The sequence below is a fragment of the Chinchilla lanigera genome, unplaced genomic scaffold, assembly GCF_000276665.1.
Source record: "Chinchilla lanigera isolate Chin_1 unplaced genomic scaffold, ChiLan1.0 scaffold00041, whole genome shotgun sequence".
Lineage (NCBI taxonomy): Eukaryota > Metazoa > Chordata > Mammalia > Rodentia > Chinchillidae > Chinchilla > Chinchilla lanigera.
The window spans coordinates 4,649,971-4,666,303 of NW_004955442.1; the positions used below are offsets into that span (position 1 = coordinate 4,649,971).

The window sequence follows — 16,333 nt, forward strand, 5'->3', positions numbered from 1 at the left end:
CACAAGGGTCACATTTAAAATTTTAAGTTGGTGAAACAGATATTAACATCTTCTTAAAGCAAACAGTACCATAAATGACCAGAAAAGAACATAAATAATTGGGTTTAAAAAAAAAATATTACCTTTTAACTGATAGGGTGATGCCACTATAAAAATTCTAATACATACCTGCCAACCCTTGAAAACCATAAATAGGAAAATACTGCACATTCTAAGTTAGGCATATTATTTTAATAATAATATTAAGTCAATCTCCCTTTCCTTTTAAAGATGGAGGAAAGTCTGACAAATGAGAGAGCTGGCATGTATGTTTAGTAATACTGCTGTGAGTAACAAATTAAATAGCAACATGACTGATTCGGATCTATGGGAATTTCCATCAATTAATTGAGATGGAAATTATCTTCCATTTTTTTCTGTTTTTGCTGCCCAGTGGAAGCACAAGGCAAAGTGATAATGGGAGATAAGAACACATGACATAATGAGGAAGAGCAGCCAGAGAAAGACACATGGGCTGGAAGCTACTATACAGATACTGCAATGGGCATACTGTGACACAGAGAGCTTCTCAGACTTACCCACACTCACAGACTGAGTCAGCAGAGGAAGCTGGAGTCCTGACTCCCCAAAGACTACACTTCCTGTTAATAATAGCGAGGGCAGCAGGTGAGGGCAAGGAATGCCAACAGTATGGATTAAGTCAAAGGAGTCAGAAAAACACTGGGTACATTTTTACTCACTGTTATTAGTGATTACTAATTACAAATCAAAAGAGCAAATTTAAATACACTTGTCATTTTAACATATTTGTCTTATTGCTTTCTGTCACAACAGCATTGCATTAATGATGTCTTAAAATATCAGCTAAATAACAATGGAATAAAAATAATCATGGATCACTTTTTTCTGGTATAATCCTTATATTTAACAGGCTCCCTTACAAGTATAATAGAGAATGAGTATCTGATGTCTATTTTTTTCTTTTTCCCTTTATATTCTTTTTTGGCTAGAAGAAGTTTCTGTAGTAAGATTAGGTGGTAGACATAAATTAAACGAGACCTCAGTTTAATTTTACTCTCTCAGCCCAGCAAACGGACTAATCATAAACTACTTAAGTTCAAGCTGCTGAGAGGTCTAACTAGCTAGAAATAATTTAGTAATACTTATTAACCATTTATATGTCACCTTTATAACTGCTTTTGCAGAGATGGCAAAGACTACTCCTTAATACATTTGCTTATTCACTGGTGTGATGTTATTAAAAAATCATATGGTGGACTATAATTTTAAGAAAACTGTCTCAAATGCTCCATGTAGGAGACTGTATACTTCTATGATTCTAGTAACTCTGGGAAAGTGTTAAAAAATTTTAGGTAAGCATTTTTATAATTTTAAGATGGTATGTTTTTACTGGTAGTTTTAAGAGCTATTTTATGTTCTAAATCTTCTTTTTTAACACATATGGTTAACTCTTGATCTCCCAAGACTACCTTCTACAATTCTAAGGATAAAATTTGAATATTGAAAAAGTTACTCAAAATGAGGCTTCAACAGGGCTATGGGGGGCTATGGTTCTGCTGATGATGTACCTTTAACTGTAGGCTTTACCCATCCTACTCCTGAAGATAACTAGAACACACTCACATTACTATCATGTTACTGCTATGCTGCCACCTCATTTCAGACTCTGCCAGCTACAAATGGGAGAAAGAAAATTCCCTTAACACTCCCCCTCCCCTCCACATGCATACCACCTGGGTATATGTAGCAATACTCTGAAGCAACTAAATCTTCAGTATCAACAAAACTAAGTAAGAAATCCAGAGCAGAAAAACAGAAGGTGGATGGGTTACAGGTGCTTATGTACTTTGTGAATAAAACATGTTATTTAGTAGGAAACTTTATAAACACCATTATGAAAGAGAGTATCTTCAAAATACTTATAAGATTTCTTTTTCATTTTGAAGGATCCAAGATACTGCCACAAATAAGCATATGAAGGCTGTCACAATTAAGAATTTCATTTGGAGTTGTTAGGTTTATAACTTGCTTTTGAACCTCATAGTTGTGTTTAGTATATATCCTGAAGCCTAATTTAAAATTTTTTAAAAACTTGACTAACAAATATTATATTCAAGCAATATAGAATTATATACATATTTTGCTTTTGATTCTAACTACTGAAAGCATGAAAAGAAATTATCAAAATGTGTAAGGATGTCTTTGAGAATTACATTCTACATTTCAGTTCCTAAACATTAACAGCATAGCCAATGTAAGATAATTTTACAGAAAATTATTTGTTTCTATTATCTCGAGTTATAGAAAAGGAAAATAAAAATCCCATTTTTGTGTTTTGTGTTGGCTATTTAGTATATGTTTATTTATTTTCAATTTATGACATGAGTATTTCTGCCTTGCTGTCAAGTCCAGAGAAAGACAGAAATTTCCTATCTCTTTCACTAATCTCCATGCAACTACACCAGCTTATGTGCAGTCTAAAGAATTCAGTTTCCCTCAAAACAAATGCGTATCACCTTTGTGCACTTCCTGGAAAGACAATAAGCCTAACAGGTTAATGAGGAATAGGGAAGTATTTTCAGGGTAGTCCCTCAAAAAGGATTAGCTGCAAACATATGCCATTTATGTTCTTTTTTGGGAGGCAGTTTGGGAATCGAACTCAGGACCTCACGCTTGCCAGGCAGGTGCTGTGCCACTGAGCTAAACTCCTGGCCCTTTATTTTCTAAGTTGCAGGGCAAGCAAGCAGTTTTCAGTCACTGGGTTCTATAAGCATTGAATCCAAGACAAAGAGTCACCTTGTATTTCCATGTGTTCAACAAACTCAAATAAATAATACTGTCTCTAATAAGTAATCATTAAGAACAGAACAAGAGATGGCCTAAAACTGTTCCTTGTGATAAATTTAATGGATGGTAAAAATCTTAGAAATAATTTTTAAGATGAAACCATAAGCTCAAATTCCTAACAAATACAGAAACTAGTAAAACCAAAGTTCAAAAAAGAACAAATAAATCTCTCCTCTTTACTGAGGCCTAAAACACACTATTTCATAGTAAACAAAATTTCAAAGTCTTTTAATATTGAAGATGGCAAATCGTGATTTTACTGCTACTTGATACTACTATCAACTGGCCTATAGTAAATCTGTGACCATGTTAAGGTGGGCGACACCTTAAAAACACGTAGAATCAGAGACATACCAAGAAGCATTAAAATTCCAAACAGCTTTCAAAAGTGGAATCCATATTAGTTTCTCTGCTTACTCTATAATAATAATGGCAATAACGTAAAAGCTTCAATTTACCATTAGAACTCTTTGAAGTTATTTTGCCTGACAACTTACTAGTCTTGCAAACAACCTTATGAAGGTCCCTCAGAGCAGTTACCTCAGAATGTGGGCACAGGTAGAGTTGCTGTTTCTCAGAAACTGTCTCAACTTGCTGTCTTCCCTGATTTTATGAAGCTGTATTCAATTTTCAGCACTTGAATTTTTTCTGTTCAAGCACAACTGATCTGCTCCTTCAACTGATTTCATTTTTATTCACAGTACAGACCAGCTGAAGAAATGTTGATATCGAAACATGAAGATGGATCTACTCTGTATATAAAATGTTAGAACAAAGCTCAAAGTCTCGGTGTGTACACTGTTTAGTAAATATGCACTACTTACATGTTTCTGTATGATGACCTTCCTTTATGAGGGGCTCACATGGGAAAAGTTAATTGTTGAAATGATGGCCTTATTTTTGAGGTACTACTATAGAATTATTTTGGCCACATTCAGGCATTACACAAGAACATAGTTCTAATAAATGAAACTCAAATGCTGAGGAATAACAATAAAACACAACAAAATATCTGAATTTGACTATTTTATAACATTTAAATAGTACTTCAGTGTGACTGATTTTGAGGGAAATACATTTTGATATTAAATATGATAAAGACCTAAAAAATGAACACACACTTAAAAATGAGTAAAGAAAGAAAGCTAAGTCTTTTCTTCCATACAGTACTTGATATGAATATGCTGTTCACATGACTATCAAGATATTTTTATGTAACTTTTATTTTTTAATTGGCAAATGAAAATTGTATGTACTTATTATGTATGACATGATTTTTTTTGAAATATACTCTATAGAATAGCTAAGTTGAGCTAATAACATAATTACTTAATATTACATATCAATTTTCTTATGGTATGGTTATTTAAAATCTATACTTAGCAATTTTCAAGATTATACTAATATTTCTGCTGCCTAATGGACCCTTTGTATCCTTTGATCAGTATCTCCCCAATAATCTACTTTTCTGATAGCTATACAAAGATTACTTTTCATACCTTGGAATGTATATGTAAATTAAAGTAATACATCATGAGCCCAAAATTAGAGTATGTACATGCTTGAATATAAGGTAAGGGTTCTAACTTCCTGAAGTGATTTATCAGAAAAGGGAATTATCTTGTATTTGAGTCCTTATGCACTATCTCATTATAAGATGCTGTCTTACTTGCTTAGTACTGAAAAAAAGTATTTTTAGGGGAAAAACACTGGCTTAAAAACTAATTTCACTGAAAACTGGCTTTAGATTTACGAAAATATCCTAATGAGAATCAGAAAAAAGAGGAAAAAATCCATACATTAATTATTCCCAGGTTATAACCTGAAAATTGATGCATGTTATTATAAAGATTCCATTTTAAAACTGCTTTTAAAAGTTGTTAAATACTATTCTCTCAGAAAGGATACTAGTCACAGTAGCTAATTCTAGGAAAGTAATTGGGCAGGCAAAGAAAGGACTGAGAGGGTGACCTACTTTTCACTATGTACGTATTACGTTTTAAACCTTGTGAATGTGTCACCCATAAAAAAATTTTTGAACAAAAAAAGGTTAAATTCTAAAACAGAAACTATACCCTCACAAAATGTTACAATCCATAGATATTGTAGAGATTATAAACACACAATCTCAAAAAAAAGTCCTACTGTTTGTAAATGGTACTTGTGATTCAGATATGAAATTTTCAGTGTCAGATCAGGCATGTATGAAAAAAACTTCTGGAATTTAAACAAAAGAGAAATCAAGACACATTTTGGAAATCAGACCTAGAGGGATGATATATGGGGGTATCATATGTTGATAAAAACACTGATAATGCAGAGTTTGGGTAGGATGGCTTTATGAACTATGAAACTAGCAAAAAATCTTTATATATCATGGCACTTCTTCATAAAATGTAACTAAATTAGTAGATTAAACTTTTACCATTTCACTCTCTCCTTAAGAGTTTATAGTGGGAAACTACCATATATTTTGGCTTACCTTACATTCAGGCATCTATGTTAACTTCTGGAAGTGAACATGGGAAACTGTATCAAGTGTATGACCATGTCTGTTTTTTGGTGCAGGAATCAAACTCACGACCCCATGTTTGCCAGGCAGGCACTCTGATGCTGAGCTATATCCCTGGTTCAAGTGTATTACCATGTAACATAAACTTTCTCTTCTCTGTTACAGGTGGCCAGTTTTGTGAGCAGTTATACACTATGATTTACACCAGCACAGCATTGCATTTATTTGTCTATCTATCTTTTAGGGTAGTAATTTGACATTTTAAAATAAGTCCCTGACTCACCAACAATTCTGTTCTAAGAGAATGAGCATAAGCCAGATTTGTTTTTAAGTTCAACAGAGTGAGTCTTATACACCTTTGACACAAATATACAAGGTAAAGCATGAAACAACCAAACGGGATGTCCATTCATAGCTGCAAAAATTTGCAACTTGAATGTTTGTGAGCCAGGAACTTAATGTACTAGCCCATATGTACTGTATAAACCTGATAACTATCACCAGTCAATCAACGACAGCCCCTGAAGGACTCTAACAGCAGCCTAGCCAAGATATTACTCTTCAAACAATCAAAATGGTCAAAAGCTGTGCCTAACAGGTTTCAGATACCAATCAAATCAAATCTTTTTGGGAAAGCAGATGCACACTAAAGACCTTAACTAAAGTATTAAAAATAGCAATGTAAGTCTTCTAACCATGTTTTAAAAATAAGAGAACTACTCAAAACCTAGGAAAGTAAATAACAAGAGGCATGTGAAAGCACTCTTCAGGGAAAGTTATTCTTCTGACTTTAAAAACTGAAAATCTAAAAATACACTTGGAAGGTTAAGACTCATTAGAACTGTGGAAAGCACAGTAAAACCTCTTGCAGTTCTCAATTCTGCCTTTTTAAATATGTATACTCAGTGTGTTCATGAATTTTAACATTTACATTTTAAGTATTAAAAGTAAGTGCGTATTATCTATCTTTATTGATTTATGTTAAAAACTGATAGTACTGTGTTTTCTGTAGACTCTGGAATGTTCTGTGATGAATGAATATTTGCTGAACAGGTCAGGAATGAATAAAAACATTCATCTTGTTTACAAGGACTGAGAATTTGATTATACCCTAAGCCCATTAAAATAAAAATACACGAGAAATTTGTCCCTTAGTGGATCACTGAAATAACTTAAATGGTGCCACTTCTGAAGAAAGCCATTTCCCTATCACATAAGGGAGATAGGGAAAGGGAAGGAGAATGTATGCACAGACGTAATTGTTTTCCCAAGCATCAGTACAGGCACTGACTTTCTGATCATTCCCGCATGTGATCTACTTGTGTGAAAATGGACTGAATCTAAAGTGGCTTTCTAAAGGCAGTGTTAACACCAAAGACACTGGGGAAATAATGAAAGAACTGGATCTAGTGAAATTGTGGCCACTACTCAAATCAGCTAGTACCTTTATAAGGGTATTTGTAATAACAGACGGCTGAATGTAACTGACAAAAAGATCACAAGCAATCAGGAATAAACTGCGCTTACCAAGAGGGTGTCTCTTTCAAGCAAAGTGCCTAGTGCACATGCTGAACAACTTACCATTCTTCCTTTCATTCAGAGAGGGTAAATGCTGACTGGACTGCAAGGAGAGCTCCTGGAATTCATGAGCCACAGCCTCACTTTGAGGACTTGGAGCAAGATGGGCTAGAGGTCCCAACTCATCTTCAGTGTCTACAGCCCCTCCGTGATCCATTGTGTTCCACCCACTGACAACAAGGAATATGAGACACCTTTTATACGTGGCCTGTTGAAGAGACTGGCGAAACAAAAAATGCGTAAATAAATAATTTATTTTTCTCCAATTTACACAAAATTATTAAGATGAGATCCCTGGGTTCTAGTCCAATTTTACTGCTGTGTGAGGCATTATCAATTCACCTATCCTTTCTGGACCTCAGGCTCCTTGTCCAATACACAGAAATAATATACTTACCATCCAAAACACCACTCATATGGTAAACAGAAGTTCAATGATTTTGTATTATGAATTAAAGAAAGGTATACCTACTGATGTCACTAAAGATCTTAATGTAGGCTTAAATAAGAACATCAACTAAGGTTAAAAAGAAAAAAGCAGCCATCTGTCTTGAAAATCCATTTTAAGACTCCTACATATGCCCATGACAATCAAGGAGGCTTCATTTATCAGCCTAAGTCTAGGAGTGAAAACAACAATGGACATACAGTTCATGACAAAGGAAATTTAAGTCTCTAAGATTGGGGTTGTTTTACCACAGCATAAACTAAACCATGCTGACTGATACAGAAATTGGTAACAGTAATCCCCGAAACACAAAAACCCTAAACATGTAAGACACATTTTATGACTGAACAGTACACAGTAAGCAAATTGTTACTATAAGCTTAAAAGATGGTAGTCCATGTAACAGTAAGACTACTACTGCCTACTTATTTAGTAGCAGTCTATACACAGATTGTCTGTTCATTCACCTACTGATGGTCACTGGAGTTATCTTCAATTTTTCAAACAAAGATGCTATGAACACTCTTGTATAAGTATTTATTTGGATATATGCTTTAATTTTTCCTGAGTAAGTACCTAGGAATAGGTAAGTAGATCAACATATCTGCTGTATAGTTAAATATTCAATGAACTGACAAACTGTTTCCACAAGTAGTTGAACCATTTTCCTTTATTAATGGCTGAGTATGTGAATTCTAGTTTTTTCACGTCCTATAGACACTTCACCTAATCAATCTTTTTCATTTCAGTTATTTTTATGGGCATAAGGCACTTCACTGTGGTTTTAATTTGTATTCCCCTACTGACTAAGGATGTTAAAAATCTTTCAATGCATTTACTATCCTTACAGCTTCTTTGGTTAATTATCTGGTGAAATCTTTTGTTCATTTTTAAAATTAAGTGGTTTCTATCTCATAATTGCGTTTTAAGAGTTCTTTACATACTCTGGACACAAGTGCTTTGTCAGATTTTGTGTTTTGCAACTACTTGCTCCCAGTCAGTGGATAATCTTTCCATAATCTTAATAGCGTTTTGTGAAGAATAGCTATTTTTGATTGGATAAAGTACAACTTATTACTATTTTCTTTAATGGATCACTTTTTTTGTGATCTGTACTAATAAATTTTTTATTAACCCAAGGTCATAGAGATTATGTTTTCCTGTGGATACATATTTATATTACACCTTAAGTTTACAATATACTAAGCTAATTTTATGAATGTGGTAAGATAAGAATCAAAGTTTCTTTTTTGGAGTGTAGGGGGGGGATATGGATATCCAATTGTTACAGCACCATTTGCTTAAAAGATTACCTTCCTCTACTATAGTGCCTTTGCACCTTTCCTGAAAGTTAACTGACCATGTATGTGGGGATCCATCTCTTGACTATTTAGTTCCCAAAAAGCCTCAAAGGGGAAGTCCTGAAATTCTATGTGTAAACTTGCTCCAACTCTGGTTGAACCCTGAACTATTCATGTGCAGAGTATACTCCAGGTAGGCCAGCTAAAGCAAAAGTAACCCAACTGAGATTTAGGGACTGCCCAAAACAGGAAAGACAGAATTTGCAAACATGATTTTAGGAAAGTTAACTTTCTGCTAAAATGAAACAATACTTGTAAGTGGAAATCTAACAAAATCTAGAGTCCCTACAACTGTCATTGAGAATCCCCTATCCAATGAAAATATCCTTTCATAACTAAGGCAAAACTGTCTCCAGCAGACACATACTTAAGGAATGTTAAAAAGTCCTTATTTGAGCAGAAAGTAAGTAGTACCATATAGAAATTTAGCGCTTAGGATTTAAAAAAGCATCAGAAGTAGTGGTTTTACATTTCTATATATTATAAGGAAACAGCATAATTTAATTTTTAAAAACCAAGACACAAAGGTTGTATACGGCAAATTATAAAACAAGCATTAAAAATACCAATATTTTTAATGAAATCACCAACACAGGAATTAAAATGAGATTTTAAAAGTATTCAATTAACCCTAATTAACCCTAAAAGCAATTAACCCTAAAAGCAAAGGAGGAGAAACCCTAAAAGCAAAGGAGGAGAAAAAACAAACACATGTCTGTGATTTATTACAATGTATTATAATCTTAAAAACTGCTAAGTATAGATTTTAAATATCCATACCATAAAAGAATTATTAAGTAGCATTTTTTATTTTAAAAATAATGAAAACATATTACACAGAGACATAAACAACATAAAAACAATAAAAGCAATAGGAAATTAACAATGGTTTTGTATTACATATTGTTATCTCCAAATTGGTGACTCAGACAAATATAGGCATGTAAGAATGATCAAACAAGCAGTAATTGTTCTTTTCAATAAAGCAACAGAAATTAATAGTACAATTATCTTAGCTATCTTGTGTATACATATATATATATATATTTCCTTTCTTTCTTTCTTTCTTTTTTCATTCCCTCACCCAGTTGTTCTATCCTTTTGCACAGTTTCAAAGGGATTTCACATTATCCACCGTACCTTTCAGATTTTATTTACTCTTTCAAGTTCTTATAGTAGGAAGACAATATGATGTTTACACCTGTGGGTCAGATTTATTTCACTTGAGTATGGTCTCTAGTTGCATCCATTTACCTATAAAAGCCTTGAGTTTATCTTTCTTTATAGCTGAGTAGTATTCCATTATATAAAACTACCATATCTTTTTCATTCATTCCTCAGTTGATGGGTATTTGGGTTGCTTCCATGATATAGTTATGGCAAATTACTCTGCTATAAACAGGGATGCACATATGTCATTGTGCTATGATGTTTTTAGTTCTTCTGTAAAAACATCCAAAAGGGAAATAGCTGGGTTAAATGGGACCTCGAATCCTAGTTTACTGAGGAATCTCCAGACTGATCTCCAGAGTGGCTGTACCAGTCTACACTCCCACCAACAATGGAGAAGGGTTCCTTTTTCCCCACAATCCCTCCAGTTATTTGTTACTGGTTGATTTGTTGATGACAGCCATTCTTTCTGGGGTGAGATGGAACCTCAGTGAGGTTTTAATTTGCATTTCTCAAATGACTAATGATGTTAAACATTTTTTCATGTATTTATTTGCTATTTGTATTTATCTCAGAAGTGTGCATTCATCTCAGATGCCCATTTTTTGATTGGGTCTTTGAATTTTGGGGGCCTGACTCTTTTTAACTATATGTTCTAGATAGAAGTCCTCTGTTTGAGGGACAGTTGGATAAAATTTTTTCCCAACGTGTGGGTTTTCTTTTTACTTTGGTGGTTTCTTTTGATGAGCAAAAACTTTTCAATAAGAGGAGATCCTAGTTGTTGATTCTTTTAAGTATTTCCCATGCAGTTTGGTTTTTGTTCATAAACTCTCTGCCTACCCCTATGTCTTCAAGATTTCTACCTACTTTCTCTGCCAGTAGATTTAGTGTTTCTGTTTCGATATTTAGATCTTTGATCCATTCTAACTTTAGTTTAGTACATGGTGATAGACATGGGTCTAGTTTTCGTCTTTGGCATGTGCAGAGCCAGTTTTTCCAGCACCATTTATTAAAGAGGCTATCTTTCTTCCAGTGAACATGTTTGGCCCCTTTGTCAAAGGTAAGTTGGCTGAATGTGCTTGTGATTGTGGCTGCATCTTCCAGTCTGTTCCATTAATCCTCAGTTGTTTTTTCGCCAATACCATGTTGATTTTATAAACAGTAGCTTTGCAGTATAATTTCAAGTCAGTGATTGTGATGCCACCTGACTTGTCTTTGTTGCTTAAGATTGCTCTTGCTATTCTGGGTCTCTTCTGGTTCCAGATGAATTTTAGGAATGTTTTCTCTAGATCTGTGAGGTATACTAATGGTATTTTAATTGGAATTGCACTGAATCTTTGCAACAATTTTGGGAGTATGCCCGTTTTCACAATGTTGGTTCTTCCTATCCAGGAGCAAGGAATATCTTTTGATTTTCTGAAATCCTCTTCAATCTCTTTTTTCAGAATACTGTAGTTTTCACTGTATAGATCTTTTACTTCTTTTGTTAGATTGATTTCTAAATATTTAAGTTTTTGGATGCTATTTTGAAAGGTATAATTTCTTTAATTTCTTTCTCAGTGTGTTTGTTGTTTGTGTGTAGGAATGCTATTGATTTTTGAATGTTGACTTTGTATTCAGTTACATCACTGAATTTGTTTATTAATTCTAGGAGCCTTTTGGTACAGTTTTTGGGGTCTTCCATGTAGAGTATCATGTCATCTGCAAATAATAATAATTTCACTTCTTCCTTTCCTATTCTTATTCCTTTTATTTCTCTCTCATGTCTAATTGCTCTGGCTAATGTTTCCAGAAGTATGTTAAATAGGAGTGGTGACAGTGGACAACCTTGTCTTGTTCTTGATTTTAGAGTGAAAGCTTTCAGTTTTTGTCCATTTAATATGATGGCTCTTGGTTTGTCATAGATGGCTTTGATCAGATTCAGGCAAAGACCACCTATGCCTATTTTTTGTAAGGTTTTTATCCTAAATGAGTGTTTGACTTTGTCAAAAGCTTTTTCTGCATCTATTGAGATGACCATATGGTTTTTGTCTTTGTCTTTGTTGATAAGGTGTATTACATTTACTGATTTGTGTATACTGAAGCATCCATGCATCCCTGGGATGAATCCCACTTGGTCATGGTGTATAACCTTCTTGATGATTTGCTACATTCTGTTTGCTAGTATTTTATTGAGTATTGTTGCATCTATGGTCGTTAGAGAGACTGGCCTGCAGTTCTCTTTTTTGGTTGAGTCTTTTTCTGGTCTTGGTAGCAGTATAATATTTGCCTCCAGAAATGAGTTAGGGAGAATTGCTTCCTTTTCAATTTCATTGAAGAGTTTGAGGAGTATTGGCATTAAATCTTCTCTGAATTTCTTGAAGAATTCAGCTGTGAATGCATCGGGACCTGGGCTGTACTCTGTTGGCAGCTTTTTAAACACATTTTCAATTTCATTAATTGATATTGGGTTATTCAAGATTTCTGTATCTTCTTGATTCAACTTTGGTAATTCATAAGTATCTAGGAATCTGTCCATTTTTTCTGTTTCCCATTCTATAGGAGTAAAGATTTTCAAAATAGGTATTGATAATCTTCTGAATTTCTATAGGATCTCTAGTGATTTCACCCTTTTCATTCCTTATTGCATGATAAGTAATATTAAGTAATGCATGTTATTAGCTCAGTTTAGCCATTCTATATTGTATGTACATTTCAACAACCTTCTCAACATAAACCATGAAGGCAAGGAGAGCTTGGTATGAAGTGTTTCAAGATCTCCTCCAAACAAAAACCAAAACTTCCAACATAGATTGATACACCTTGCAAAATTATCTTTAAAAATTGATGAAGAAATAAGCTGCTTCCATGATAAAGAGCATCTAAGGAAATTCATGACCACCAAACCAGTCTACAGACATTGGAAAATAACAATTTGGAGAAGGAAAGGAGATAGGTGGATTCTTGAGACTGAGGAATGACCTGCAGGGAAAACTGGAGCCTACAAAAACAAAATAAAACAAAAAACAACAAAAAAACCTAGAACAGACAGACCACACCACAGAAGGAAGGGTTAATCTGCACTTTTTCTCTGGCTCCTGGCTTGTGGCATGAGAATGAAGGGTCAAATCTACAGTGACACAGTAGAAGCAGCCAACTGCACACATCTCCAGGAAGAAACTGAACAGTGGAACAGAGCAAAGGATAGATACTGTGTGCTACAACAGTTGGAGAGTGACTCCAGTCCAAGTAGATGCTGTGTCACTTGGAGAGTGTGCTTGGTCAGATACCATTTTAAGGAGAGGACAACTGAGCCCAGGACTCAGATCAGCTGTGATCTGGCCCCATCTCAGGGTTCCCAGTGTTAAACTACCACAATGACTGAGTGAGGAACAATCACAAGAGACTTCCAATGTCAGAGAGCTGTGGGCAGGATAACAAGAGATACCCAGAGTGCTATAAGTAAATAACTTAGGCCCAACCCCATAACCAGATATCAGGTTCAGGTGCTAGTTCAACTTGAACCTCCATGGAATTGAAAGTCCCAGAACCAAAACCACATCCAAAATCTATTACTGGCTAGCTGGAATATCCAGCATGGATCTGGGCTCTGACTGCCTCCTTTTTCTACCAACCAGAGCAGAGGCAGGCACCAAACTGAATACTGCCACAAAACTATAGACCCTATAAAATAGAGGAAGGCTTGGAATCATAGAAAAACTGCCTTTTTTGCTGTTGTTCCTTTGGCTTTTTTTTTTTTTTTTTCCTGATTGTTTTTGTATCCTTCTGAGAGTGAAAATTCTTTACATTTTTTGTTTCCTTTCGTCCTGTATTTGTTTTTTTTCATTCTTCCCTTTCCTCTTGTCCACTTCACCAGTTTCTTGAAGCTTGTGTAATCTTCCTCTGTCATTCAGCTCGTATTCTAATCTCATTTTCTTCTTTTATTTCATCAGTTTTTCCTCTTCTCCCTTTTAATTTTCTGTCCCTAGGGTGAAATTGTTCTTTTGAACGGATATTTACTGAATATAACTTTCTGATTGTCTTAGATTTTCTTATATAACTATAAATCTTGTACAAATGGTTAAAGATGGCAAATTATTACTTATTACAGTCTGTCCAGTCTATTTTTGATGTTATTGCTGACTGTACTACTTCAGACAAAGTGACACAGTTGCTGTGATTGACTGATCTTCCTTGTATGCCAATACAGTAATACCTCGGTTCAAAAATGTTGGTATTAACTGTATTGACAGGTCCCGAGAACGAGGTGCCCACAGATGAAAAGGTAAAAGAGACAAGAAAAACATGAGAGGCAAAAGTCTGGGATCAGGGGGCTTACAGCCTCGGGGACTGCAGCCCTGATCACTCATCTCAATCGCCTTTTGTTCAAACCAAGCATGTAACTCAGACCGACAGGAGAAATTAATTATCCTTTTCCATTTCTGCCTCTCAGCTAATGGTACCAATACTCAGGTGAGCCTCCCACACCCCGCACCACGTGCACTCAGTACGGCTGGGAATCATAAGCTGACCATCAGTAATCAATCCATCAGCAATCACAGTCCTTTCCCCACATGTCCCCCTTTTTGTTCTAATGCATCAACGAGAAGGTTACCAATTGTCTTCTGTTTCTCACCATTTCCTGGATGAACTTCGCTAGACTAAGGGGATGAGGCACAGTACAATGATAATATCGCAAGAAATGACAAGGGATGTTTGCAAAAATAAGAACATAGTTCAGAGTCCATAATAATGATTAGCCTTCTATACATCTTGAGATCACACTTTTCTGCCGGATATCTAAGACCAAGTTAGAGTGAGACTTGTATAAATAAAAGTTTTAACCTTTTACTATCTATGAGGGTCAGTTAGGTCTCCTCAAGAATCTTCTTGGAACCAAATGCAGCATCTCTTGATCTTCTGTCAGTGTCAGCCATCTGGATGAGTCACAGCCATTGCTTGACCAAGGTGCTTTCTGTGAAAGCCTGAGAGATTTTTTCTCTCTTAGTGACTCTCTTTAGGCACACTCTACATCATAGAATCACTTTCCCCTGTGGTCCCATAATCTCCTTGATCAGAAAATTAGGGACTCAACCGAGTTACAGGATGTCCTAGTAGAGGTTATCTTATGTCCTGAGTCTATGCTGACCTCAGAGGGCATAGCTAAAATATTGGCTGTGTTTTTAGCCCAAATTATCTTTCTGATTTTTTTTTTTTTTTTTTTTTGGTTTTTCTCCTGTGTGCTTGCCAGGCAGGTGCTTTTGCCGCTGAGCTAAATCCCCAGCCCCTATCTTTCTGATATTTAGTCTCCAGATCTCAGTTGTTAAACATCCAACAGAGGAGATTAATGATATATCGTTACAAAGGCAACAAGCTTAACGTTATAGTCTAATCTAAATAGGAAACACCTTGTAACATACAAATGGAACCATAATTTAACAACCATAGATATTCCAATATTTAAATCTTAATAAAATATTAACAAACAAAAATTGCATATATCCACCCAGAAATCTGACAGTCAAAACCTTATATGACATTGCTACATGACCATCATGACATTTTGTAACATGCTTAAATTTTCATTTTGACATAACATAACCCTTTCAACCAATCATCTCCATCATAAGCTTTTCTCTAATCTGTTACCATTTAACGAAATACACATAAGTTTCTCAAAGGCAAAGGTCTGGATTTGGACAAAAGTCTTATCATAAGCAATCCTTGCTTTACATTTGGAAGACCTGTACATCCAGAATCATGAATACATTTCAATACACTATGAAATTAACAATACTAAATTACCATACACATATGAAAACCTCTGTTTTTTACTTTAGTTTTGTACTAAGAACATCTCTCATGAGAACACCTTATTTTTTATTTTTTCTGGAACACTTTTAACCATGACCAAATTATTGGGGGTGTCTCCCAAGAAACCATGGAGAGCACTGGGGGCTCCTTATTAATGAACAAAGGCTGGCCACCCTTTATTCACCAATTGGAGTCCTATCCAACAATTTTTCTACTCAGGGATTATAGTTAAATATCTTCATTTAAGTATCTTCATTTAGACCAGCTGGTAATTTAGGAGAAAGCATGCTTTTAGATTTGTACCCCAACTGTATCATGAAAAAATTTTGTTGAGCTCAAAAATAAAGGAGAACGGCTGTTCACAAAATGGCAGACAAACATGTAACAAGTACACAGAACATACAAACATTTACACAAAATCAGAGTGCACTCAAACAAACCTTTTACCAAATCATATTGTAGTAATTCTATTACAATTTAAAAAATTTATAATCTAATTGTCATTATAAATGTCATTATAAATGTATCATATGGACCAGGAAGCTATCTAAATTCATTAGCATAAATTGGTACAGGCATATACGCCTGATTCTATTTTTTTTT

At 34.8% G+C, this 16,333-nt stretch overlaps 1 protein-coding gene across 1 annotated transcript in view; it reads right to left on the reverse strand.

Annotated features, from left to right (window-relative positions):
• Mkl2 (MKL/myocardin-like 2) overlaps positions 1-16,333 on the reverse strand; it is a gene marked incomplete in the record, with an annotated part of 190,947 nt that overhangs the window by 107,271 nt on the left and 67,343 nt on the right. The window contains 2 exon segments of the mRNA XM_013517824.1: positions 579-641; positions 6,962-7,178. Of these exon segments, the coding sequence (XP_013373278.1) occupies positions 579-641; positions 6,962-7,178 (280 nt within the window).